Here is a 27,978-nt window from a genome sequence, read left to right on the forward strand (position 1 = left end):
CCCAGTAATAGCAAAAGAAAACACAAGACTTTTAGACAAACAGGTTTATAAGGTTTATTTTCCATTGCACATACATGGATTATATACAAGTTAGTAACATAAGTTACTTCTTAATTTTCTAAAAGATTGTTACAGCAAACACTTGCCATTTTAAAACATCAAGTCAGAAATCAATCTAAAAAGGTAAATATGACAGTATTTTAAAAACGAAACAAATTGCACTTTGTTAGGGAGAGTCAAATACAGGTTTGTCTATATGCTGTAACAAACTATATAGCAGGTAATATTACAGTTAGAAGTAGCTCTTGCAGTCCATTTGTACATTAATAATTCAATTTTACTTAATTAAAAACTGGTGGATATTTCAAAGACTTTCTCTTCTTCCTAGTATTCAAGATTCATCACATGAAATGCACTAGCAACTAAGTCTTTATACAATTGCTATTCAAATATAAGAAGAACACCACACCTGAAAATAAGGAAAAAACTAAAACGTATTGATTTTACATGTATCATGAGATGAAAAGTATGGAAGGTGTTCAGCAATAAAGCCCTGTCCAACTACTTACATAAAAGAAGATTTTTAAAAAATAATCACTGCACACAATACAAAGGGTGGGGTCATACTGTAGTTTTTAAGTCTCCTGTAACAGTAATATTCCTCATTACTGTTCACAGATGAGTGTTTCCATAGCAAACCTGTTCTCAAAGTGTCGAATCTTTCGGCAATTGACGGCTTCACGCTTCTGAATTCCTGTTCGTATTAGTAAAGAACAATGGAGGGTAAACAGAAGAGGGGATGAGGTACATCAGAGACATAATAGTTTTACATTTGCTATAATAAGGTGTCACCAGAAATCAGAACTACCCCTCTTCAATCCCCCTCTCAGAGGAAACAAACATAGGCACACATTCATACGTAGAAAATCAATAAGCAGGCAATGATCCTGAAGGTGTGACGAACTGAATCGCAGTACTGGTTCAGTTAAAACCAACCTGCCAACCCCCCCCACTGGCTAGTTTTAACCAAGATCAGTTCCCCATCTCTCTCTCTGTGTGTCTGTAAAAACGCTTGTGGGGACATAGAGAGGGAAGAGCAAAGGAATAAACTGCTATAGGCAAAAAAGAGTGGACTAGTAGTATTTAAACAACAACATCTTGGAATCAGAGAAAGACAGAATTTAACCAAATTTTAGCCAAACTAATGCTCACTGCCAAGCTATGCTCTTCATTTATTATCACAGAATCAACATACCGAATTTTGAATTGGATTTTGCTATTAAGACCTTTTCATTTTTAAACATTGTTCTAAATTATTTTTATAAAATGTATTTCTTTTCCTTGTTTTCCCAAGCAGTCAGGTCCAACAATACAACTAAAGCAATTAAACTGCTTCAGTGTGCACTTGCACATCACATGCAGTTTAAAAAAAAAAAAAAAAAAAAGATGCAAGTCTGAGTAAAATCTGAGTGAAAATTTTAAGGCAGTATTTAATAGCTTGTCAAGACTCTTCCAAATTATGTTTTTCAGACATTTTCTGTGAAGGAGTACCAAGCACTGCAATTCTCCTGTGAAGACAACTCTTACTCACATTTCACTGATGCAAATAGGAAGACGTGGACTAATTTATAGATGGCTTTAATGACAAGAAGAACCTGCAATTCTGTACTTGGACTACAAGGCTATGGCTTCTCATATATTAAAATGGTTTTTTTGTTTGGGTGGGGTGGGTCAAGAAACAAGATTAAAGAAAAGCATCAATGAAAGCCTGAATCCCAGAAAACATACCCATGCATACACACACATTTTAGCAGCTCCTAGCTCACTGGGGCCTTGAGCACTTTTGTACAATAAAATGACTTATTTCCATACCTACACAGAAAATATCGGTCGTACTTAAGCCCACAGAGCCGGTTACTGCAATAAGCAACCCTTGCTTTAATAAGAGTCATTCCTTTCAACACAATCAAGCCCATTTATTGAACTCAAGCAGCATTGAACTTTCTGCCAACACAAAAGATCGCAGGAGGAACATTTACCTTTCATGGCTTCTTTGCGCTGTAGTTTATAGGTTTCCTTGCCACGGCAGAGGCGGTAAATAAAGAATCCCAGCTGATCCACATTTTCAATGCGATCAGTAACAATCATCTGTTCATGAATTAAATAGGACTGAGGCAAGTATGTTCCAGCCTGTTGAACAAAAATATAACAGCTCTGTCAAAAGCCATCTCTTCGTGGTCTAAGTACACAAGAAACACTGCAATGTGTTTCTTTAACATGGCTGTGACATATCTTCTTTGAATTCTTTCAAAACATGTATTACCCACAGAATTTTATTCTAAATGTGCAAACACGACTGCACCGCACTACAGAAATACATAACGATTATATTCAAAAAGGTCACAAAACTTCCACTGATGCATACATCCACCGCCCTCCTGCTACAGTAACGTCAGTCGTCAGCAGAGAAGAAATGTTTCCTTCCAGGAGCACCCCCTGTCACGGCTCAGTCCTGCCCTTATCATCCAAAGTTTTCACTTAATTAACAACAGACCTCAGTGGGAACTACTCCCAAATAGGAGTTGGCAGAAGCATGCTCTACATGGAGATACTCTTGCTGATGAAGCACGCCAGCTGCAGTATACTCTAGCTGCAGTCCATGGGGTTTGGGAAGCCCTGAACATACTCACAGCGTGGGTCACAACTCTCAAGCCAAATGCAAGACGAGACCATCTAGCCCCGTAAGTTATTATGGCAACTCTCACAATTGTTTATATGGAAAGGTATTAGAAAGCCATGGTGGTATATCAGGCGTTTTAAGGCAATATACTGAAAAACGGAAGAGCCGTGACAACATGCCAAGGCTTCCCCAGCCTTTTCTAGTCCCTTCAGTGTTATTTTGCCACAGCTGAAATGAGGGAGGAATCCAGCTCTGTGCACACCTCACTACACAGCTGAAGATACACGTACGTAGTATCAGCCAATTTCCTAAGACTGCCATTGGTAAATAATCATCAACTTTTTTGAAATATTGTTTCATTTACGAAATCCTGTTAGTGTGATTCTATTTTATGGCAGAAGAGAAGGTGTTGCTTGCTTTCTAAAAATAAAATGATCACTTATTATGGAAACAAATTCAGCTTCTGTGGTGAAAGATCACTATTTTTTATTGACAATAAACAACTTGAAATTTCCATTGCAAAACAAGACTGTCTTTTCAGTCCAAGCAACATGTTGAGAAGCAGCTGATTAAATGCTATTCTTTTCAGTAAAGAAAGAAAGGACTGTATAAAATTCACTTTAAATTATGAAAATTTTCTTCAGCACATACTATGAGGAAAACAACAGCAATTTTTGTTTTTCTTAATAAGAGCTTGGACAACTTCACACTCCCAAATTATCCCACTCATTATTTGGTAATTAAATCACTGTAAATTACTGTATCTTAACCCCTAGTCTCTCAAATTTCAGGAGAGTGCTCCGAGGGAGCCCCAGAGCAAAGCAGCAGTGCAGGGCACCGGCAGGGTGGGCAGTGGTGCTGACGACTTGGGGCAGCCTGCGAGGATGCTCCCGGGCTTGTGCCCTCCAAACTGCGGGACCTCCCGGACCACCCCCCAGATCCGGCCTTCTTGGCCCTGCCGGGGCGCGCAGGAGGAGAGGGAACTCACTGCAGGAATCTCCTCCGCCCAGCTGTTGCAGGAGCAATTACCCAGCACTGGGATCCAGCATAGCTGCAAATATCGTCATCTTTGAGACATCGCATACGGTTAAAATTGGCCAGTTGGCTCAACAACAGGAATGAGGTGGATGAACAAATATACCTGGGTTTCAGCCTTATTTCCCAAGGAAAGGAGGCCTTTCACTGTCTGCGTATTCAAGCAAACTGTATCAGTATATAGAAATGTGGTTCTTTAGGCTAAAATTATGGCGCTTTTTTAAAAACAAAACAGCCCAGAGCACCTCCATTTTCATAAAATGTCCTCTGCGTGTATTCAGAGCTCATTTTAATGAAACGAGCACTTTAATTTCATGCATTTTTTTCCTTGTGCAACTAGTGTGACTGCAGGACAGTGAACAGAAATTTACTCACTTTGTGCATCTGCAGAACAGTTTCCCCAATTTCAGTTACAAAACATTTAGCCTGATTTTCTGAGACATCAAATGCCCACAGCTTTTTGTTAATACAATGAGAATTAAACAGATGTCTCATAAAATTAGGGCACTCACTGGTGGGGACAATGATCAAAACAATTTGCTTTTGCACAGATTTTCAATTAAATGCATGATGCCTGGTTATCCTCTTACTTGTAAACCAAGCATATTTGGTTTAGTACTAATGACAAACGAGGAATTTAACAGATTTTAATAGCGGAATTTGTGTGAACTAAAAATGGAAACAAAACAGCATACACAAAGTAAAAAAATATGGGTTCACTGAGTTTTACAGACACCACTTCATCCTTATGTACAGGAAATGAAAGTGTGGTTAAACAGCTAGTCTCAAAATAGGCAGCAAAAAAGCAGCAGAGGACTTACTTGTGAAGTCATTTTTCACACAAAATTTATTTATATACACGAACCACTCAGAAATGGCTAAAATGGTTCCTGGAGTCCTAATTCCAAAGCCTTGTTTGAAAGATGCAAACCCAAAGAGGATATTAACAATTCTAAAGTTACAAAAGCTCAGTAAAATAAAATTTAAAACACTTTCCCCAAATCTTAGACACAAGTTAGCTTATCAGCTCTCTTCCCCACCCAGAGCGTTTTGCTGTTCTGTAAAGAAACCAGAAGGCTGAAAAACAAGGTAAATACTATTTAAAACTGCATTAAAAGCATACAAATGTAAGAGTTAAAAAAAGATAAAGATGATTCATATTAAATTAGTAAGAGACCCCATCAGATTATCTACTTTGGCCTCCTCAATTTCACAGGCCATTATGTTTCACCCAGTTACTACTACTAACAGAACAGCGTGTCCCTGTGGTGGCGACAAGCCAGCCAGCACCAGCACCACAGGCCAGGCAGTAGTGTTCAATTATCAAACCCTGCTGGGAAGCGATTAGGAGCTGCCACAACATTATACCGAAAACTCATGTTCGGTTGTTGAGTGATTGTGGTATCTCAGTCCTTTCGATGGCCCTTGTTTTTAAGGACACTGAATCTTGTTCTGAAGGTCTGGTGCTTGCAGAACCAGGAATCTGGCTACACTAACCTCTCTTGCTTAAATGGGCTTTGCTAATCACACAGTCCAAATCCTGATCACTCCTACAAAACCTCCCTGGAAACAGGAAGATCCATCTTAAGGCTGTTGGAAGCCTCGTGAACTCGCATCCAGTGCTAGCCCATCACACCTAGCGCCACATCTAATTTCCCTGAGCACGCACAGCGGATCCAACACACCTCACGTACATCACCCTCAAGCCACTGGATCAGCTCAAAGTAGGAGTCAACCCTAGGGACCGGTGCTTTAAACAATGCCCACGCTAAAAGGATTTCCCAGTACACCTACTTTAAGCCTCTCAGCTAACCAGTCTTAGTCCAGCGCATAGATGCTTTATGGAAACTTTAGTCACAATGGATTATAAATTAAAAAACATATAGACTACTATCAAAGAGTCTAGGTACACCACATCTACACAATTTTGTCAATCAAATTTGTAGCATCGAAGAATGAAATCAGGTTGGTTTGTCTTCCTCTGAATTAATAATTCCTCCATGATTGTAGTTAATTAACTAAGAAGGTTTTAGATTTTTTTCTTTCTTTGCAAAGACCTCTAGTGATCAGTTAACTTTCTAACACATGCACCTTATGTGAACGTCAGAATTCAGGGGGCGGGGGGGAATTCTCCTTTTTCCCTCTCTTAAGAACAAATTACTTACAATGTAACCATACCTTGATGTTGATGAGCAGCTCCAGGAAATTTTTTGGCGGCATAACAACTGAAGTGTTCAGAGGAATCACATAGCACTTATCCAGGCTAAGGTCAAGATAGGCAGTGAGTCTCTGTTGAGGAAATATTTATTTTAATCAAAATAACAAGAATATCAGAAAATTCACATACAGACTTTGCTAAACTGCTATTGCCTTAGGTTGTTCTTCAAATTATTGTTTTGTTCACTATAAAGTCTGTCCAACAAACTCCAATTTGAGGGTAGGTATACGCAGAAATAAAAGGCAGTCTTGATGAGAGTTTAAATCTATGACAGAGATTTGTGCAAGGCAGCAGGCGAGAAGTAGCTCAAATGCACTACAGGAATGAAATTACAAAGGTGTACCTGAGCTGTTACGGAATCAAGCACAGTATTCATTTATTCCTGGTGCCTGCATTTTGAAACAACAGGGCAAAAACCTTGCTCTAATCTCCACGCTTTTATATTTTGTTATAGTGTAAAGGGGAAATGCTGCTGGTAAGAACAAAATATAGAAGGAAAAAAATACAGTTACAGATAACGCAACAAAAATCCTTTTATTTTCAAAAATACTACTGAATTGTTCATGATTATTCATAGCTGAATTATTATCTTTATAGTACCTGAACTGCAATATTTGCCATTATTTGATAAAAAGACATATAAAAGCCCAAGGAATTATCCTGATGAATCCTATGGCTCTGTTCACTGACCTGTGTTTTACCGCATCTGTTCTTGCTAAAGAAGACATCTCAAGCTGCTGAAAGCTCTAAGGCTGCGGACGTATATAAAATACTGATCACCAAGAGCCCAACAGTCAAAATAGTACCAGGACAGCAATCATCAGTGCAACTAACCTCATTACATGGGAGTAAGTGCTGTGCCTATGGCAAATGATCCTTGCACTGACCTTTACAGCAAAGCCTTTAACCCATTAAATCAAAAAGTAGATTTCTAATATTATATTGTTCCTATTCACTTCTTACATACTGCTTTTTTTTTTTTTTTCTGGTTTTCCCTCTTTAGAGGCTTTGCTCTAACTCTTAACAGAAGTTCCCTAAATATATTCAGGAATATTTTTAAATTACATAGCTCAAGCAAGCAATGTTTTCCTCCAAATCTGGTTATGAATATTTGATAGATAGCAATCATTTTGCCTGGAAAACTTTAAACTCTGAAGTTTGCATTAAAAAAATAGGACTCTTCCCTATTCTTCTTTTTCAGCCTTGCTTAAAAAAGCTGTTCAGCGAAGTCTTCAAACGTTCACAGAAATTTAGCTTCCTGAAAACCAGCTGTAGAACATTTCATCACTATCAGACAGCTTCCATCAGGCTGATACAGAAAAGAAGGGCTTCTAATTGTTTTACAGCTGTCGTCAATACCAAGAGCTGTAGGCCTGTCAACTGCCTTAGCAAAAATTTATAACCATGATTCCTATCAATCAAAGTTGTTTCTACAAAAAAGGAAGAAACCGCTAAAAGTGCTTTGATACCCTAGTTCAGTGCCTTTAGGAATCATAGTAGCCTGTGGTGCACAAGGAAAATTTAGCTTCTGCTAGGCTTCCTACGGCATCTGGAAAACAAGTTCCCTTCCATGGTCAGTCAGCTGGTCACTTCCTTCCCTTTCCGCTGCTTCTTTGAGGTTTTTGAGCCATGCTAGGAGAGCACCTCTGGGGGTGCTTGAACATACCTAGTGACATCAGATGCAATCAGCCCCTGCAAGCTGAGGTCAAACCTACGAGAGCCCTTTCCAAACTTCCCTCGGTACCACAGCAGTTGGTCAAATTCTGGCTCTGTGGACTTAGCACAGCAAGAACTATATTCTCTTTACTTCCTCATATTAAGGAAAGGAAATAGCTCTAGGATTTTTTCCTTTCTAAAAACAGAACTGTATTTGCAAATGATGGTTTACAAACTACCTCATGATGATTGTATAACGCTGTACTTTGTATGCCCGGTTAATTATTGCTTGCAGCCTGCTGCTGATGAAAACGGTTCTGCTGCCTCCTCCACCCTCTGCTTTCCCCCACCACAATAATTAGGGAGTACTTTTATCAGGATGACTGAGGGGGAACATTTTTGAAGTTTTAAATGCTTTCAGCTTCTTCAGAAATATTTCTTACCCGGTGGAAGTCATGGACGATATCAGCAGGATCACTATCAGCAAACTCCGGGACTGGCACACTGATAAACTCAACATCTTCCTCCTCCAGGATCTGAATATTTTGCTCAATCGTGTGGTAGCGAGCACTCTGAGCCTCTGCCCCAGGCTCAGGTAAGCTTAAGCCGTCTTCAATGTACTTTATTCCACAGAAATACACACCACCCTGCTAAAAATAGTAAACAACCCAGCAACAAAAACATCAGTAGCCTTGTCAGAAGTTTAAAAGTAATATTCTCAAAGCACTGTGGAGAAGAAAAACTTGTCAGACTAGATGAAATGTTGTCCCTTTAATTTGATTCATACACCAAAGTAGGAGCCAGTTGCTATCTACAACAGGACCATGGGTAAAACCCTTATTGTACTGAACCCAGAGGGAGTCCTTCCCTTGAATTCAAGGAAAATAGGACCCCAAAAGCAGGTTCTTAAAATCTAGTCTTCTATTTTGCATCCATTATCTGTGGCACATTGTATCTTATTTTTAGAAAGACAATGAAGCTCCTACGTCTATGTGCATGCATATTATTACTACTATTAAATTATGATTTAACTGCAGTCAATAATTACAATTTAAGACATTAAAACTGATCATCCAAATCGCCTTTAAAAAGCAAGTCTAACTCTGAATTTGGTCCTGCTTGCAGCAGGGGGTTAGACCAGATGACTTCAAGAGTTTCCTTCCAACCTCAATTATTCTGTGAAGTTGCTTAGTTTTGCAAGGCTTCAGAAGTTTTGAAAGTCAGTTTCTAAAATAAATTTTTTTGTTTTGAACAGTTTTAAAAGACAAAAAGGTAATTAAAAGAGTTTAAAACAACCAATTTGTGTCCTTCTGTCACAGTACACACAGCAGGTTACCTAAGTGAAGTGTAAAATAAAGTCCTGAGTCAGAGGAAGGCATATACCAAATTTATAGGCCAGATAGCTTTAGAAACTACAACTTATGCATATGCACATGCTATCAATTTAAAGTTTTACATTGAAAACATGTCTTCAAGGCAATGTTAGCTCAATTCCTGAATGTTTCCTTCAACCCAGATCTGACTCATAAACAAAAGTACCACAGGTTTGAATTAAACAGCACTTTCAATTTCAGCTAGCTGGTATGTGAAAGGTGGAGGAGCACTGCAGTGCTAAGCATGGATGAAACGTGTCAGTAATACAGCAGGCCTTCAGCTACTCTGAGCTTGTTAATCCACCAAGATACACTATGCTGTTTAAGCATCGTTTGCAACACTACTGCTCCCCTGTAAATTAGGTTAACGTGATAGCCAAAGAGACTATAAACTGCAAGTTCAGCTAGAACTTCTCATTGTTTTAATTACTTTGCCTTCTACATTAGCAGCTACTAAAATGGGGGAAAAAAAAAAATCCTGGTACCAGGGACAAGAACACAGAATTTCTACCTTATAATTATGTGCACTAACCAGCAGGCTAGAGGGGTTCATGTTTTGCTTATACTCTCCCTTTCTGACCCTATGAATCTTGCAACCCCAGCAGTTTCTGAAGGAGGAAGGGTGTGCTCGCACCACCGGGGCAACAGCCCAGCACATCCAGCGCTGCCCAGTGACAATTCCCCCTGAGGAAGACAATATTTAACTCAGATCTCCCATGTTTCAGGCAAATGCTCCACTTCCCTGGCACCGTTGCCTTCACAGGGCTCCTCTTGCAGCGGTGCCATTTGTTAAAGACTGAAAATACATTTTGTCAGAGGTCTAATCTCGTCAGCACGGATTAGACTTGACAGAGCATGTTTAACCACGTTGACTGTGCTGCTCCCAAGTCCCCCGCAGGGCCTGTATTTCTTATCCCTGTGGAGGCTAGGAAGCAGAGTCACTGCACTGCTTTGACAAGCAGTCCCTTTCCTGTGCATTAGCAGTACCGCATGTGTCTAGGAAATCTGGGGTCAAACAAGGAGGCTTTCAAGGGGTTAATCCACCTCCAGTATTCAGCGCTTCAAAACAGGAGAGAGAGCAGGTGAAAATCTGGGACACCACTGGGGTTCCTAAACCCAAGTCCTACTTAGATATAATCCTTTCTCTGCAAAGTAAGGTTTTCAAGTGCTGCTCCCTTTTATTTGCCAGCTTTGCTCCTGCCCTCCTCTGCTGATAGGTAACTTCAGAGCAGGCCATACACTTTGCCTTTAGAAAAGCTTTGGAAGTTTTGGAAAGAAAAAAAAGTAGAAAGGCTATTTTGGTTTAGTCTGTTGCTCCTCTTCCCTCTTCTAAATGTAAGGCATAACAGAGAAAAACACAAGCCTACCATAACAAAATGTATTTGACTTACCTGGAATGCAAAATATTTGTACAGATAGGCACCACCCAGGATCACACCAGCCAGCATAAAGGCCAATCCGAAGCACATGCACCAGCACCAGGCCCTCCTCTGCCCAACAGGCACAGCATCCTCAGGGTCCTGCAAGGCATCAGAGACAGACCTTCAACACACTGTTCCCAAGACATGTATGATGGCAGACACCTGAGGCCCAGCAAGTACAAACATTGCATCCATCAGAAAAGGCTATACGCACTTTATCACAATTGTTTGGAAACGTATTTTATTTGGTAAAGTTTACACCAGATCTATTTAAGTTGAGGTTTAGGAAAACTTGTATCAACAGTCACTTTTAACGCCATTGTCACTGACTAAATCAGCAGACTCAAGTCTTAAGGAAGAGAAAAATATAACAAAATCTCTCGAGATACTTAATAACACACAGTGAGCCACTTTACAGATTGCAGACAGAAAAATATCCGCTCTCAGGCAACCTCCATGCAACAACAGCAGAGCAAGGAAGTCAATTCAGAAAGGTCAGATTCTTTTTTATCTTGGTATATGCAATTTAAGTGAACCTGAAGAACCAACAAAAGATCAAAGGTAATAAGAAAAGCAAAATATATCCTTTTCTGTGTTGTTCCATCAGGACAAAAGAGGCTTTACCACTTCTTTGCTGGCAGAATAGTAGGAGTGGAATGAAAAAAAGATGCTTTATAAGTTGTTGTTAAGGAAGCTTTCTGCTCGAAGACAGCATTGCCCATGCCTCTATCTGCTGTTCCTGTTATGCTAAAGGAATGACAAGAGATGTTTCCCCTTTGGGGCACTAGTTTGCATAACCATGCAGTCCCCACAGGCATCCTAAGCAATAAACTGCTGCTTGCAAAATCTTTCCTCTATCAGCCACATTACAATGCTCTTTCCTCCCCCAAGTGTTTGCATAACTCACATCCAAAAAAAAAAGAAAAAACAAAAAAAACCTCCCATGTTTGAGTCACCCTCTTCCAAGCCATGACAATCCTGGGAAAATACCAGAATTCAAATAAATAAAAAGCAATTCATTACCCCTTTGCAACCAAAAAACCAATAGGGTAGAATGATGACCAGGACAAAATCATTACGGCCAAATAAACAAAAAAACCCAAACCAGAAAATGGAGGAAGAGCATAAGGGAAGGGCTTGAGAAGACATTGATAGCTATGGTTGTCAGTCGATGTTCTGCCTCGTGGTTTTTTTGCAGTATTTGCTAATAAGGATGATTTCCCACTTGAACAAAGTTGTGGGTGTAGTCCCCACGCTGCCTTGGCCCACTGGGAAGGAATTCCCCTCATCTGGCTGAAGCCATCTAAGCAAGTCTGACACCAAATGGAAAGGGGACCCTCCCTGTAAATGGTGGGGAGAAAGAGGCGCTTCCTGAGAACGACTCATCCCAACCGTCCCTGAGAGGGAGTAGTAGTCTTTTGGAGGGACTTACTTCTTTTCACTGATTATAGACAGAAATTCCTTGGTTAACAAACTAGGTACCTAATTCATACGTAGCTAAAATTAGGTGATATGAAACCCACCTTTACAGTACACTGCAATTATCTTTCATACAGAAGTGGCAATGCAGCTTCTTTGCCAGGCAACGGCTGCCAAAATCTGATTCAGAAATATTTAGAGTCAAACTGAAGATATTTCACAGATTTTGTTTTACGTTACCTTGCGAACTACCACAGTAAATCAGATTGTGAAATCTCCATCTTTGGAAGTTTTCAAGACTCAACTAGGCACAGCCATGGCTGATCTTGCTTTGGCAACCATCCTGTTTCTAAAGGGAGGTTGGACCAGATGACTTGCAGAGGCCCCTTCCAACCAACATTTCTGGGACACATTACAAGGCAAAGTGAGAGTGGCTAGAAAACAGTTGCCGTGGACTGAAAAAGCAGAATGAAAACACAAGTAACAACTTTTAAAAGTTTTTACATTACTAATTATTTAAGGAATTCAGTGTAAAGAATTACAGGACTACTAACTGCATGGTTTTTAACCTGGCTGCTTGCAAAGCCTGAGAATAGGACATAATACCCATGGTAATCCAATTAACTTTCAGGTCAGGTTAAGATTCACTGTGGATTCTTCTATAAATCATCTCAATTAGAAATCTAAACCAGGTAAAACAAGGATTTTTATTTTTATGTTGCCCCGTATCATTAGGTAACTATTTCCCTAGACATTTCAAAGCATAAAGGACACCCGATTGAAACTTTTTTAAATACATGTCATTTAAACTGTTGTAAGTTAATGTCAAAAAAATGGATAGCAAACTGGCTCTGGGACACAATGCCAAAATATTCCCTAGTGAAGAAAATTAGAGTATCTTTATTCTTTCCCAGTGCTGCTTTTATCCCCCCCTCCCCACCTTTTTTAACTCCAAGCAGAATTATCCACTAGTGGAATAACTGCCTCTTCTGGTTTTATATCATTTTTTAAGTTCAGAAAGACTAACAAAATATGCATCTGGGACATGGTGCAGAAGGCATACACAGTGTGAACACCTACCTGGAAATGGGGATTAATGTCAAATTAATTTTGCATAGGCCACAAAAATAATCAGAAAAAGGAAAGTCACTTTTACACTTTTACCATGCTAGGTGGAACCTGAAGGACAAGTTTATCAGTATTCCACCCTAAATAATTTTGCTTTGATATATGAGATGACAGATGCAAACAACAGGTTTAATACAACTCTCTTATCCTCTACCAGCAGCTAGATTTTATCATTATTATTTCTGAAGGCATCCCTAATGGTGGCATGTTAAGCTATTTTGTATTTGTAGCTGCCTATTGCATTGATTTGTACACAGCCTACTGAAAACAGCACACCAAATTTAGAGCAAGAGTTCAAGCCCAGTTTAGCCTCTTGCTTAGGAGACTGCATGAAAGTTCTGCATCTCAGCACAGAGGAACCACAAGCATTAGGTAACACTGAAAACATTTTATGCTGTTGAAGGAGAACACAGAATTGATTTCCTCTTCTGAATGTGAAAACTAAGTACATCATCAAGCAGTTTAAAACCACCTTAAATTAAAATATCATGAGTAACCTACTGCAGCTAAATTATACTCATATTAGTAGCTGTCCTGTGGCTAAGCTGGCTAAACTTTTGTACTGTTGCCATGACAGCTTAGTTTGGGCTGAATTGACCCAAAAGAATAATTCATCCCTCACTATGTAAGTCTGACCCTCCACACTGCAAGAGAAGAAAGTGCGACAGATGCTCACCCTCCTTCCAGGTGACTCATGTTCTGAAAGAAAAAACATTAAGCGAAAGCGGATCCCCACTAAGAGGGACAGTGCTGAATTAGCACCTCTCCCCACATAGTTACGACTGCACTTTGTTCCCAGATAGCAGCGCCGGCTTCTGAAGACAGAGCACAACATGAGAATGCAGCCTCACTGACTAATTGTTCTCTAGGTCAGCTTTCCACTGCCAGAGGTATCTGACAAAAAAAAGCACCACGTACTTGAGGTGAAGATTGACCTCTAAAAATATGCCTCTCTACTTTTGTGAGCAGTAATAATTAATCATTGCTGTTCCGGTCCTTTTCTTTCCCCTCTTCTGCTTCATCCCTGCCCCGTGTACTTCCAACTCCCTGGTGAATCCTCAACCTTAAGATGATGCCACAGAACTAATCTTCTCTGATGCAAAATGCCTTAGGAGGAACTGGATGCAAGCCCAATACCGGCTTGTTTCCCTTGATGAGCTGATTGTTCTAATTGGAAAACATTTGATTAGCCTATTTCCCATGGACAAGACATGAAACAGAAGCATCTCTCTGCCACTTGTACACTAAATCCTACAGCGTTAAAATTAAATGGTTCAGAACTTCCCAACCTGAATAGCTTCAAGCTCTGCAGCAACAATTTTCCTGTAGATAGAAAACGAGAAGTATTACGTTCTCTATTATTTGAGATTGGCAAGATTCAAATCTGTCTTCTCACAAAGAAGTTACAAGATGACTGCAGTTTTCAGTAAAGATCCCTTCATCAGTGACCACAGCAGCTAATGTAAAGCTAAACTCTGTCTTGTTACTGGAACCGTGAAACACTTTGGAGATGGACAAATGATACCACAAACTATTTACCAAAGCACCTCTCAACTACAGAAAGATCTTCACAAGAACATATTTATGACAATTAGCATTAATTCTGGAGTGGATCAAAAGAAAAAAAGTTAATACCCCCTAAACCTGCAAACATTAGCAGTTATTAATAGCTACTGGCCATATATTCTCTTGCTCTTTTCAGTTCAATTTTAATGCTACTTTTTTTTTTTCTTTAAATAAATGCTGAATTTCAGAAGGACCAAATTCATGTTTGGGGTAACATCACAAAATTCTTCTAAGAAGCTCCGATACTGAGCCACAACTGTGTATAATTAGAGTTGGTGATTACTTAGATTTTCCCCTTGTGGCTTTTTGTAGGTAGTGGAATATAATTGCTTTAACGTTATAAAAGTAAAGCAGTCTAAAAACTTACAAGGCATATGTCTAGTTCACATTAAAATGGGTGAGAAGATTATCAGACCTTGTTCCTTTGCAAAAAATTAAGGACACATCAACTATATGATTAAAAAAAAAAAAATCACATGAATCAATTAGGTAAGAATCCACCTAAACCAGATACAATGGATATGCTGTGGAGAGTCCAGAACATTGTATGATTGTTGTGCACCTATGCAAAAGATAATGGCCCAAATTTTAAAATAGATACGATAGCAATAAAAATAATTTGGGGAGGGGGAAATGTCTTTCAGAACCAACATGAAGTCTTTGATCCACAGAGAACCCAGATGCAGAGTATTGCTGAGTATTACAAATATTACTAAAAATGTCTGCAGCATAATACACAAACCATCCATAATTATGCATCTGAGAATAACATCTAATATATATACAGACACACACACAAAAGCTTACAATTAATGTGGGTAGAACTGGCTGGAAGCTGTTCAGAACAGTTTTCTTCCAAGGTCCTTTGCATGCCAGTTAGCTCACATGGATGGACAGAATGCAGTGGGGCAGACTGAGCTTCCTAAAGGCAAATATTGACCAACTGCAGCTTTAATTAGTGGAATGGGGAGAAGAGAAGTTAATGATGACTCCCTAAAAGTGTTTTTTAATGAGGGAGGCTAAAAAGTCTTGGAAAAAAAATACTGACCAACGGCTGTATAAACTGAATTCTGTTGGTCAGGCTCGCCTGCTCTGACTTGTAAATCTGACATCTGTAGAAAATCCTCCCAAAAGACAGTCAATTTAAAATGAACTTAATTTAGAAAGAGCTCTGCATTCCTCCCATGGTATTCCTGCCTGAAGACCGCTCCAAGCCTGGTATTCTATTTATTACTTGTTGCAGATGGGAAATTAAGGCAGGCTTTTGCAAGACTCCTCACTTGGCAGATGCTGTGAATCTGGAAGGCCATCATACTGATCTGCCTCTCAAGCAGCAATTTTATGCTTCCTAATAAAATTAAATTAAAATTTTAAGTACAACGATCTTTTAACTTGCTAGTTAGAAAAACAGACTCTATATACAAGAGATGCTTCAGAGATCTCTCGCTTATCACAAGGAGTGACGTATTCTTTCTACTCAGATGATGAAGCCTGAAAACAAGCTATGGTTGTTTATGTGCAGTTGATATCTGAACACTGCAACCCTTCCGTGGCAGCACTGCCAGTTCCTCTTCTGTCAAGATGGACAGGGACTTGTCCATCTGGCCAAAGGCTCTCTGCCTAAAGAATAGCATGAAAACCAGACCTTAGTTCTGATGTTGCTTGCTGCAGTCACGTAGCTTGGATAGCCAAGGAGATTAATTAATTAGAATTATCTATTAGGCAGCTGGTACTACTAACCTCTTCCTGTATTTCTAGTATCTGTATACGTTCTATAAAGTAATATTGTAAATACAAAATCTGTTCTGCAGCACTAGGAAGTCCAGCAGCAAGAAGAAAATACATTCCAAGAGATTTCCAAAGTTCAAAGTCCAAGGTTGTTTTTGTATTAGTTGAATGCTACCTTTCACCAAATAATGGGGGTGTTTTATTAAAAAATGAGGTGTCTGTCAAATGACTCATTTCTGTTCATTTGAACATATTTGAACATACGATGTTCAAACATCATAACCATCATGGAATAAAAACATTAATATAAGCAGTCAGCTCAAGATCATCTTAAAAAGGGAATCAGTGCTGGTGGATAGGAAGGAAGTTGCATGTATCGGGAAAGATGGAGATGAAGGGATAAAAAAAACAAATCAGAAAACAGCCAAGAAAAGGGGAGCAGGAAATAAAACTAGAGAGAAACATGGTGGAACATGAAGAGTTCGATTTCTCTGCAGAAAGTCAAGGAAAATTACAACTGTAAAGTGAATGTAAAGGATGTGAATCAGCATTTCACCCACAGCTACATGATAGAGGGACAATAAAAGAAGGTGTCTTGGAAGAGTAATCGTGCAACTCTTAACTGATGTGAGTAATCCTGATTTACCTAAACACTGCCTTCAACTTCTGAGATAAGAGATTACAATACTTGATACCAGCCAACAAATAAAGAGGACGGGTAAAGAGGAAGAAGCCTGTAACTATTTAGTCTGCTGTTTTGATTAAATTTGGGAGCAGTATTGTTAAGAGTGGTTATTTTTATTGTTATCTTTGGTCTTACATAGACTAGAAAGTGCAAAAGAAAACCCCAACCACACTTATTCAAATGGTCTGAAAGTTCTGTCTTTGTAGACCAGGCAACGAATTTCTTCAGGTGATTCACATGCACACCTTTTGGGTATATTCTCATCCCAGGCTGTCTACAGCAATTGTACAACCACACACTACATTTTACTCTGTTTTCTTCAAACTGTGTTCCCCAAATTGTTCCTCTTTTCTCTGTCCAGTTCCAAGATCCCCAAAGCAAAGTTCGCTGGTCTCTGCCACATGCCGAGTACTGGGCACACCTTATTTCCATTTCCTCCCTTCAATACTGCTACAAGACAAACCATTCACCGCATCAGTGTGCTACACTCTCAGGAAGAGGAGCTGGGCTATCACCACAGAAGCACTCTATACCTTTAGCCTGCCCCACCAACCAGCACTCCTGTGCCTCCTGTCCTGCATTTTCACTGCAAACACTCAGGGCCAAGGATTGCCCTCCTTTCTTTTTCTGTACAGCAATTAGCACAACAGGATCTTAATACCATCTTACATTCCTTCTGAACATCAGGAAATACTTTTTTACTGTGAGTGTGACTGAGCACTAGCACAGGTTGCACAGGGAGGTTGTGGAGTCTCCATCCTTAGAGATACTCAAAAGCCATCTGGACATGGTCCTGGGCAACGGGCTCTAGGTGGCCCTGCTTGAGCAGGAGGGTTGGACCAGATGACCTTCAGAGATCCCTTCCAACCTCAACCACTCTGTGATACACATCTACAGTTTTTTAAGTAACACTAACACTATGCAGGTAGAGGATTAATGAATCATTTAAAAAAAAAAAATATATATCCAGGAGTGCTAGGTCTGTGCCAGACAAGTAATAAAGCTCCACACATCCTTTATTTCCTTTACTTTGGGGCTTTATGATTCTTCTGCCTTCTCCCCACCCCTTGCCCACAACATGAAACTTCAACAAAACCTACAACACTTGGAAATGTGTCATCTTTAAATGTCTGGACACTGAATTCAAAAGGTCTTGTGCCACTGACAGCCACAGAGATCCACAATTGCCACTGTACTGTACTGAGTACAAAAAGTTTTCATAAGCTTGGCTAGTGAAGAGGTGGCAGAAGCCAGTTTTTTTTATACAATATATAAATGGTGATGAATTTACCTATACATTTTCATAAATTAGAATGATGGAAATTTGTTCTGCATTCCACACCTATTTTTCCCAAGTATTTTAAGAAGAGAGAAGTGTTCTGGTGCAACAGTTTGCAAGTCATAGACCAAAACACGCAGATGAAAGCTTGCACAGATATCTGGCAAGAGGTGCCTGAGCGATGTTTATTTTTTTAAAACAAGAAACCCTTAACCTCAGAGGTTATATGGGACATTTTTCAGAATACCTTTTCCTTTCAGAAAACAAAATCACTACACCCTTTATGGTTACAGCATATCAAATATGGCATTTCATTAAACTGTCCAATTTTGAAAAATGCTTCATTTTTACACATTGCCAAAATAAACCCTTTTCCCTATCTGCATTCTTTGACTTATGATTGACTTGTGATCTACCATACTTATAAAAACTACACTAAATAAATCTATAACTTTAAATGCAATATTTCTCTCGACTTTATCCTGAATTAGATCAATGTTTGAAAACAGGAACTTAGAAGGTTCCTACTCCACTTAAAATGGATCAATACTGAATTATCATTTTGACCTTGATTGTTCCAATTCCTGTCTCTTCTTTATCCTGCTTGCTTCTTCTGTCTGAAATTTCTCTGCTTTTTTCCTACGACTGCCTGAATCTCAGGCATCAGTATGATGGAACGCTATGTGGATTTAACCTAGATTTCTCTCAAGGCTATTTTCCCAAGCGGTGATGGCTCCTTCACCCAAGAGATCTCATTAGCATGCACATATGCACCACTGAGCCTCAGAATTTAATAACTCTATTCCCAGTTCAGCCACAGATGGTATGTCATCTCAAGCAAGTTACACCGTGTCTCAGTTTCTCTCAAAAGTAGAGTCTAGCATCACAGAAAGCACTCGGGAGGTCTCTAGTCCAGCCTCTTGCTCAAAAGGAGGGTGGACTCAAGCCTGTCCAGGTTGCTCAGGGCTCTTGTCCAGTCAAGTTTTCAAAATCTCCAAGGACTGACACTTGAAAGCTTCTCTGAGTAACCTGCTCAGCATTCAGTTCTCCTCAGATTGAAAAATACTTTGCTTATACCCAGTTAGAAGCTCTCCTTTTTCAATTTATGGCCGCTGTCTTTTCAGTCACCTCCCCAGGTGCTGGGAGGCTGCTGTGAAATCCCCCTGCAGCCATCTCATCTCCAGGCTGAACAAGCCCCACTCCCTTGGCCACTCCTCACAGGGCATGTGCTCTAGCCCCCCCCCCCCCCCCCCCGACCATCGTGGTGGCCCCTGCTGGACTCACACCAGTTTGTCGGTCTTTTTTTGGATTGGAAAGCTCTCAGCCTTCAGCAATGCCAGTGACCCGTGCCCAGCTGACCACCAGGAGCCCTGGGTCTTTCTCAAGCAGATTGGCTTCCCAGCCAGATGGTCCCCGGCCTGTCCTGATGGAAGGGTGAGTCTGTTCCGGATACAGGACTTTGCATTTGTTATTTCTGGAACATGAGTTTTTGTTCAGCCCATTACCGCAGCCTGTTTGGGGTCCCTCAGAATGGCAGCCCTGTCCTCAAAAAAACATACCTTGCTAATACATGTATTAATGAATTAAGATGCATAGTACCTGTACAGCAAGCAGAGTTCTCTGAGTGGAAACCATTCTACATGCAAATACAGAAGAGCATTTAATTGTAGCACTTTGAGTATCAGCACAGAAGAGCTGACCTTGAAAGGCTTATATTTAATTACGCCCTCTTTCTAGAAGAAACTGTTGCAACAATCTGAAGGGCTTCACTGCAACTAAGACTATTCAAAGCCAGAAGTGAAGCACACACTCCAGTACCCAGCACCTGGCTGCATCACACCCTGCAGAAACACAGGCACTGGCCGGTGTTCAAACACCTCACCAAGCAGCAAGGGAACTTCCCAAAACTGCAAACCTTAGGCAAGACAACTCACTGCACTGTGCAGTGGCCTCAAAAAGTCATGTTCAGCCTCCCACCCTGCAAAGGGTACCTCATTTTCAAATGTGTAAATGCAAGGGTTTTCTATGTAGACTGTATCTTTTAAAATAAATAAAAAACTAGACCTTCATGATTCAGCAACCATGTAAGATCCACCCTGGAGATCACTGCACCCTCTCAGTTATGATCTCCCCAGCGTACTCTTTTTCCGCAGCCATTCCACTGTCTCATTCTACTCTCAAAACAGCAGAAGGCAGCAATCAAAAGCAGGAGTTTGCTGAACCCTAGGAGGAAGACAACCACAAATTATCCAAGGATTTGCATTCAAGGAACTCTACTCTTAAGATGCCTGTGGGTTTTATTTTTATGTGTGTATATATACATATATATAAAAAATAATACATATTATATACTTAATAATACATAAGCTTTATAAAAATATTTGTGTACACACACAGAGACACTATTTGGAAAGGGCAAACAAAATATCAACTTATTTCTTCAATGACCTCTACAATAACTGTTGGGCAAATATTACTTTGCCCTTTTTTTCATGGTAAATTTATAAGGCTTTGCACAAAGGACCCTTGCTTGTAGATGCTGCATGGATCACTCAAATAGGAGCTGGAGTCTCTCTATATGTCCGTTGTGGTCCAAACCCTAGGCCACGTGATGTCTGCTGCAAAACCATTTCTGGCTTCATTGCAGAGCTCAATCTTATTAATTATCTCATTCCTTTGGTTTACCACATCTGTAAAATTAGGACAGGTATCCGAGTTTTATAAATTAGTATGCTCTTCATCTGTAGATTCAAAGTCATTTCCACTGAGGATAAAAAGCAGTACATAAATAGTAAGAAAATGGATGTTGTATTATTTATAGGGACCAGGAGACTAAAAACAGATAATGCTAACCTTTGTCAATCACAGCAAGGGGGGGGGGGGGGGGGGGGGGGGCGGGCGCGGGGAGAGAAAAACAGGAAAGGAAAAAAAGGAATCTATGCAGTAGCTAACAGAACACACCATTACTTATCCCGGCCGTAGTTCTTATGTTTGAAATACGTCATAATGTTTTTGAAAGCACAGAATAAAGAACATTTAAAATCACTAGGACTTAAAAATGCAGTATTTGCTTTCGAAAATATTTCCTGAGAGTCACAGAGAGAACTATTTTCTTTTTATGTAAGCTATTTGGTGCCTGTAGCTAGTGGCTACCGAATAGAAAACATGTATAATGCTGACAAATATTCCAAAATCGCAACTGCAGAAGAGTTAACTGAAAACATTACTGGAGGTAAGTATGCTTACCATTCTTACAAGCCCTCCCCTCAAATAACCATTATCAGCAATTTAATAAATTTTGATGCTAAGAAAAAAAATGGAAAACACCACACAAATAACATTAATTTATTTGAGTCTATAAAAACACAATTGTTAGATTACATTTGCAACTGTAAACATTTCATTAAAATACCTAACAGGAAAAAAACATATATACACATTATATTTTGAAATTAAAATTTCTTGAAATAGACATTCATATGTTAGATTAAATATTCATTATAATGGAAGGAGTCTAAACAATTTCCCTTGAAAATATTGTTGATTCCAAGAACATTTTCTTTCAAATGTTTGTTTTTACAGGAAAGTTCAGCATTTCATCTTGATCCACATCTTCAGAAATGAACTAATTTACTTCAGCTTTTCCCACTGAACAGAACTTTTGGTTCCAACAGCCTCTGTTTAAGTGGTATTTTTCATACCACTACGCTATGTTAATATCCAAAGTACTTTCTTGAAGCTTATCAGAAAGAAAAGAGTATTGCATCACAGAAAGACTGGAGTGAACATAAGAGAAGTATTTATGGTATTAACTATAACAATACATTGCAGCACAAGATAGCTTTTCTAGATATTGCATTACATAAAGCGTCATCTAATTACGGACTTTGCCACATGACAGTGTTAAGCAAAAAAAAAAAAAGTTCTCTAGATACATTTTTAGGGCAAGGGGCCTCAGCCAAGTATAAGTTTGTTAATCTGAAAAGAGACACTATTTAGAACTGTGAAGTGTTTGCATTGTCTCTATGCTCATCCCTGCACTGAATTCATATAAGCCGTAATATGTACAGACATCAGCTCTTGCTCAGACAGCCAAAAACGTAAATGATACAAACAACTGACGAAGCAGTTATCACAAAAGTCTGGTTAGACTACATCCTGTTTGAAATATTAAATATCATTCTTCTGGGAAATGGCTGTATTTCCAAATGAAAGCTTTGTATTTGTTATTCAGGTCGGGAAGTGGTGAAAAACAGAAAAGGAAGTGAGATATGGACCACTGACAGAACTCCTCTGTCCCACAGGTTCATTTTCATTGCTGGGGGGATGGGGAAGACACAAGCTCTTCCAGATCACTTTTTGAACTTTCTAACTTCGAATTCCTAAACTTACTTCAAAACAGCAAGACATTTTCAGAGGAGCACCACAAATTTTTAAGATCTTGTCTTTTTAGTATTGTTCTCTCAGTTGCTGGCAACCTCCACGGAATAGCTTTAGGAGCCAAATGTCTCAAGACCGCAGCAATCTTATTTTCGGGAAGCTGCACTACTTAACCAGTAGCACAGATTCACCATGTAAAAGGATGCAGGGGATGACATCAGCCACAAGGCTTCTTTTCTTAGGAAGCACTCCTCATGAACAACCCCTGCCACAAATTTTGTTTACATAAACTCAATTTCCCTGAATGCTTGCAGGTACCCATAAAGCCAAACAAGTAGCAGAATCCTGGATACCCTTTGTGCCTGAAACTGGAAAGTTTTCATCTCAGGTTTCGTGGCTTTTCACTAAAATCTTAGCAAAGTCAGGGAGGAGAAGGGGGAGAGAATTCAGTTTCCAATTTTTTTACTTCTGGTCCTCTTTTAAATAATCATGCGTTAATCCAGAATGCTCTGACAGACAGCAGAAGCTGCTTGGTTTAATGACCTAGTTGCATCACAGAAAATACAGGAAAATACAAAGACTGCTCTTTCCCCACCGGTAACTGGTGAAAGGCCTATAGAAAATTTGCTGGAGGAAGGCTACGAAGGGAATAAGGAAGCTTTTCCAAGAAAAAAGAAACCAAAAACAAACAAAACAACCCCAAAACATCCATCCACAGACATGTCCCATAAAGTAGGAAAACCTGCTTTCCTGACAGCAAAACAGTAAGCAGATGACTATTTATTAGTGTGTATACTAACATATATATAGTATATAAACATATGTCATATAGTATTTATATATATACAAACACACACAGAGTATAGCAACTGTAAAGCTAACACCTTTATTTCAGAAACATCTAACACCAATTACACAAAATCTAAGGGTTTTTCTACATGGAAAAATAGTGCTCATTAGTTGCTCAACAGTATTTCCCAGGTGGACCCTCGTATTCTGTGTTAAAAGCGCCTATTTTAGTATGCTTTAGAAAAGATTAAGCTAAATTGAAAAAATAAAGATTAATTTTAGAGTGCGGAGTAATAATGTCCTCATAAGGAATAAATGCAAAAGCTGCTGCTTTTAAAATTCTTAACATTTACACTTTCACATTGAAATCTCTCTGCAGATACAGCTATCCAAAGGTCAGCTACGACACACATGTGTGAATCCACAGCTTCCGTGCACAAAGCTGTATTTGATAAAGATGTGCTGAGTTGAGCGCCCCAAGAAAAAGAAGAAAAAAAAAAAAAAAGGTTGCCACCTACCCCAGGGCAGAAGGGAGCAACTGCCTGAGAGTTACTGAGGCCCCAAAGAGCTTTGGGGAGGACCTAATCTATTGAATGGACTCTGCAAAATGTCTGAAGACTTCAACTATGCTCAGAACCATCTCTGGCTCTCCAAAGATCTATTGTAGGGAGAAATGTTAAAATACCACACATTGTTTGTTTGTTGGGAAACTGGGTCATAAAATACCCTATTGTACCAACAATGAGCAAAGCGGAAAATTAAATGTGGCCCGAGAACCTTCACTATGAGTATTCTGTATTTTGGCCAAGAATTATGGCATAGAAGTATCATCCCAACAGCAGTAGCAGAGTTCTAATGGTTGCCTACAGTAAGTATGGAGCCACTTTCACAACACGCAATAATACTGACAGGTGATTTGTGCAGAGGCAGGATTAGCACTCTTGATTTTTAAACTCCTTTTTAAGTAGCATAGTCCAATGCATAAGACCATTGCCTTCTGCAAAAGCTTTTTTTAAGCCGTTGTTCCCGTGATGCATTCCCTACTCTTCTTGTATCTTCCTCTCCTCCCTTCCCCAATTAATTTCCTATTAGTGTCTGCATCAGAGGTTACTGGGCAAATTTTGGTGAGATCAGAGTATTTCTATGCCACATCATCAGCATGTTTTGGCCGCAAGCACTCTTTAATAAGCCCCAGGAAGATTATCCACTTGAGAGTAATCCTGCAATGGCAGACAGAGTGGCAGTCTTCATGACACCATGCCAGGAAAAGCAGCAGAACGAGACTGTCAAAGAACAAGCCCAAAAGCTCATTCCACGAATCTTTATCTTCTGGACATTTCAGAGTATTCGGCTTTATTTGTTAAAATCAACTGGTTTACTAATATCTCTTGCTCAAATCTTTGGAAGTTCTCAACAATAAAATTCTGAACATGCAATTCTGCTGATCTTCTTCCATTCTTAAGTGTTTCCATTTACTTCAAGGCCAGAACACCTCCCAGGACTTTCTTCATAAAAGAAAGCTTCATAAAATGTTGTAGTATTTTTCATGTTCACAGTTGTGATCCAGATCTATTTATTGTCCTACAGAAACAATGTCTGTAAAGATACTGAAGAGGGGAAAACAAATGTCCCATATCTGCTGTTTTGGAGATGTGACCTCTTTTCAATCTACTAGAATTCACTCTTCTATATACATTCTCATATTACCTTCAAACCTCACTTGAAGCTATGGGTTTTCCAGCAACGAAGCGATATGAATAATACATTTGTCAGATGTGGTTTATTTTTCCCCTGTCCTCCAAAGAACTGCATAGGCAGTAGAAGTTCCTTGCGGAGGGGGTAAAAAGATTAGTTTCTAATGCATTTCTGTTAGAGAAGGCAAAGTTCAAAGAGTGTATCTTGCACTTAACCTCAAAGGTATCAAGTTTTACAATGGCCCTCAGTTCCCTTTTTTATCCGAGATCTGCAAATAAACTCCCAGACTCGAAGATCTGAATACCTCTACAGCTACGTGACATAACTTGTTTCAATATTGTTAATCCTGCATGGATTGCATAGCCTTTTCTACTAAAACTACAGATGATGCTACTGTACTCAGATCGGCTTTTATTTATGCTCTAAAACACGCAGGCTCAAAAAAAACTTATTCAAGAGAATTTTGCACACTGGTAGGTGTAGGTCTGCAGTTCCGTTGAGAAAAGATGGAAATGTGTCAAGGAGAATGTCAAAGGCTCGATGTCCCTTAAGAGCGCTCATTTGCTTTTAGAATTTTTATCTGTACAGAGCATCCGCTCCTAGCATGCTATTTTAGGACTGTTTTAAGCCTTGTTGAAGCATGTTCATCCCCTGATAGCAGTGCAAGAACTTCTAAGTAGCTACTGTGAGATCAGACCACCTTTTGACCTGGTTAATAAATGTTTGCAAGTCTCATTTCTAGGCAAGGAAAGCAGTACTAAGACCTGAGCAAAGTTAAGGCAGATCCTGTATCTCATCCTCAGCTGCAAGAATTTACAGCTCTGCGTTACGGAAATCACAGTCAAATAACACGCTTCCGTCAGTATCTGGACAGGGTCAGGAGGATTTGCTCCCCAGTGTACAATTATCCAGATGTATTTTGCTTGTTTAGCAGTAGGAACGACAAGCCCAAATTGGTAGGCTATCTGGAAACAAACATCATCCAGGGCAGATGTGGATTCCAAGGTAGTATAAAAACCCGTTTTCTGGAACTTGCAGCTTGTGTCTTGCCTATGTGCTTGGTGTCAAGCCAATCACCAAACCTGGGGTCAGGAAGGAGAACTCCACAGCTCAAAATGGGCTCACGGAATCCATTACCTTCTAGAGAATGGCACTCCCCCTAGGAACAACTAGGCACACAGATCACCTAATGGATTTCCCATAATTGCAGGCAATTTGAGTAATGATACTGTCTCATTTGTTGTGGCACACTGTTCTAAGGACTTAAATACTTTGGTCAGAGTTTTATAACTGCAGTAAAAGTGTGAAATTTAACCACTTGCTGTACCAGGAAGGTGTCACTAGAAAACATCTTGCAGTCCCCCTTGGCTTTGGAATGACAGCGGATTCTGCAGGTGAAGAACCTGGCCCCATCAAAAATCACAGCAAAGCCTACACCAGGGCACAACTTCATGCTAAAAATTCAACAGATATTGTCTTCCCAGGCAGAAGTTCATCACAAAGATTTAGGAAATTAATAAACACTATCTCTTTTGCAGATCCAATCTGGAAATTCAGAGGCCTGATGCACAAAAGATTGTGAAAGCAAATGAAAACAGCAAGGCATCCTGTTTATGTGCAGCTGGCCATTTTTCAAGTTTTCATTCTCTTTTCAAAGAGCTTAGAGCAAATTACACTACTCCTAATTAAAAACTGGTTTTGATTATGGGAGCACAGAAATTGCAACCCAAAACCTTTATATTCCGGACAGTTTTGCACTTCAAAAACTTTAAAGGCCGTTGCTGTTTTGGTCTTTGTTGCTGTTTGGAGACGCGGAGAGAAGGCGACAGCGACTGGAGTTTGGGTGCTGTTTTGGGGCGGCGGGAGGCAGCTCTTTGTTCCTTTATTTAAACCAGCCCAAGTTTCAAGGCGAAGTTCGCTGTTAACACACAATCACCAGGCTCTGCAAACACGCTGCGGCACAAGCCCGGCCAAACCTCCAACTTCACCCTCGCCAAGCGCTCCCTGCCCTGAAGCGTTACAGGTTTGCGAGCTCGCTAGCAGCTTCCCGGACTCATCCGTGCGGCCGGAGGGGATTAAACGCCGTGGGAAGAGCAGACGCGATCCGCCTTCTCCACGCCAACCAACTTCCGCGACCGACCCAAACACACCGAAGGGACGCCCCGACCTCCCGACCGCAGGCAGCAGCGGCTGGGGACAGGCTGCGGGACCGGGCGGGCAGCCGGGCTCGGCGCCGCCGGCCCGTCCCCGCGCCCCCGCCTAACCGCGGCGGGCCGGCGAGGGCAGCCCCTTTGCCGGGCCGGCCCCTCAGCTCGCCGCGACTCGCGAGTCCGGACGGGACGCCGCAAAGGAGACGAAAGCGCCTGAAAAGCCGAGTTGGACGCGGTCCAAGCGCTGCCGGGCTAGGGGAAAAAAAAAAAAAATAAAAAAAATAAAAACCAAACCACCACAAAAATCCCCAAAGTAGGGAGAAGCGGAGCTTTAAAGCTCGTTCTCCTGTCAGCCATTTTAGAAGCGTGAGCCGAGAGGGGCGGCGGGGCACACCGCTGCGCAGCTTTCCCTGCTGGCCCGCCCGCGGTTTATCGCCGGGGAAGGGAAGAGCATATAAAGAATAAAATCATCCACAGCGCGTTTCCCTCCCCTCGGCAGCACCTCGCCGCCGAGCGGAGCGGACCGCCCGCCGCCGCCCCGCAGCCGGGCCAGCCCCAGCGACTCGGTCCTCCGCCGCCCTCACCTTGGCGTCCGGCGGCAGGATCAGCACCTGGCTGTTCTCCTCCTCCTTCTTCGCCGCCTCCTTCTGCGCCAACGCGGAGTTGAACGACACCTTCACCATGGCCGCTCCTCAACGCCCCGCACACAGGAGAAGGAGCCCGGACCGGCAGAGCTTCGAGGACTGCCTCCTGCCTTCTCGCCCCCCCGCTGCCGC

The 27,978-nt window shown here is 40.6% G+C and overlaps 1 protein-coding gene across 3 annotated transcripts; it reads right to left on the reverse strand.

Annotated features, from left to right (window-relative positions):
- Nucleotides 1-40: 40 nt before the first annotated feature.
- Nucleotides 41-27,978, reverse strand: ITM2B (integral membrane protein 2B). 3 transcript variants are annotated; one of them, XM_050915159.1, is made up of 6 exons: nt 27,766-27,978; nt 10,354-10,482; nt 8,033-8,239; nt 5,894-6,004; nt 2,040-2,190; nt 41-754 (listed from the first exon to the last, which is right to left on the reverse strand). In XM_050915159.1, the coding sequence occupies exons 1-6, from the start codon at nt 27,883-27,885 to the stop codon at nt 666-668; spliced, it is 807 nt and encodes a 268-aa protein (XP_050771116.1). In that variant the 5' UTR covers nt 27,886-27,978; the 3' UTR covers nt 41-665. The 3 variants fall into 3 exon arrangements, with proteins under 3 accessions (XP_050771116.1, XP_050771129.1, XP_050771121.1); XM_050915172.1 differs by having other exon boundaries at nt 8,033-8,236; nt 27,787-27,977; XM_050915164.1 differs by having other exon boundaries at nt 27,787-27,976.

This window comes from Gymnogyps californianus, chromosome 1 (assembly GCF_018139145.2).
Source record: "Gymnogyps californianus isolate 813 chromosome 1, ASM1813914v2, whole genome shotgun sequence".
Classification (NCBI taxonomy): domain Eukaryota; kingdom Metazoa; phylum Chordata; class Aves; order Accipitriformes; family Cathartidae; genus Gymnogyps; species Gymnogyps californianus.

Bases quoted from the DNA above. Each gene is read 5' to 3' on its own strand.
- ITM2B (XM_050915159.1), bottom strand. From the start codon at position 27,885: ATGGTGAAGGTGTCGTTCAACTCCGCGTTGGCGCAGAAGGAGGCGGCG. The intron at 10,483-27,765 runs GTCGCTGGGGCT...GATGCCTTGCAG, and splicing joins TGAGGGCGGCGGAGGACCGA to GACCCTGAGGATGCTGTGCC. The intron at 8,240-10,353 runs GTAAGTCAAATA...TACTATTTTTAG, and splicing joins ACAAATATTTTGCATTCCAG to CAGGGTGGTGTGTATTTCTG.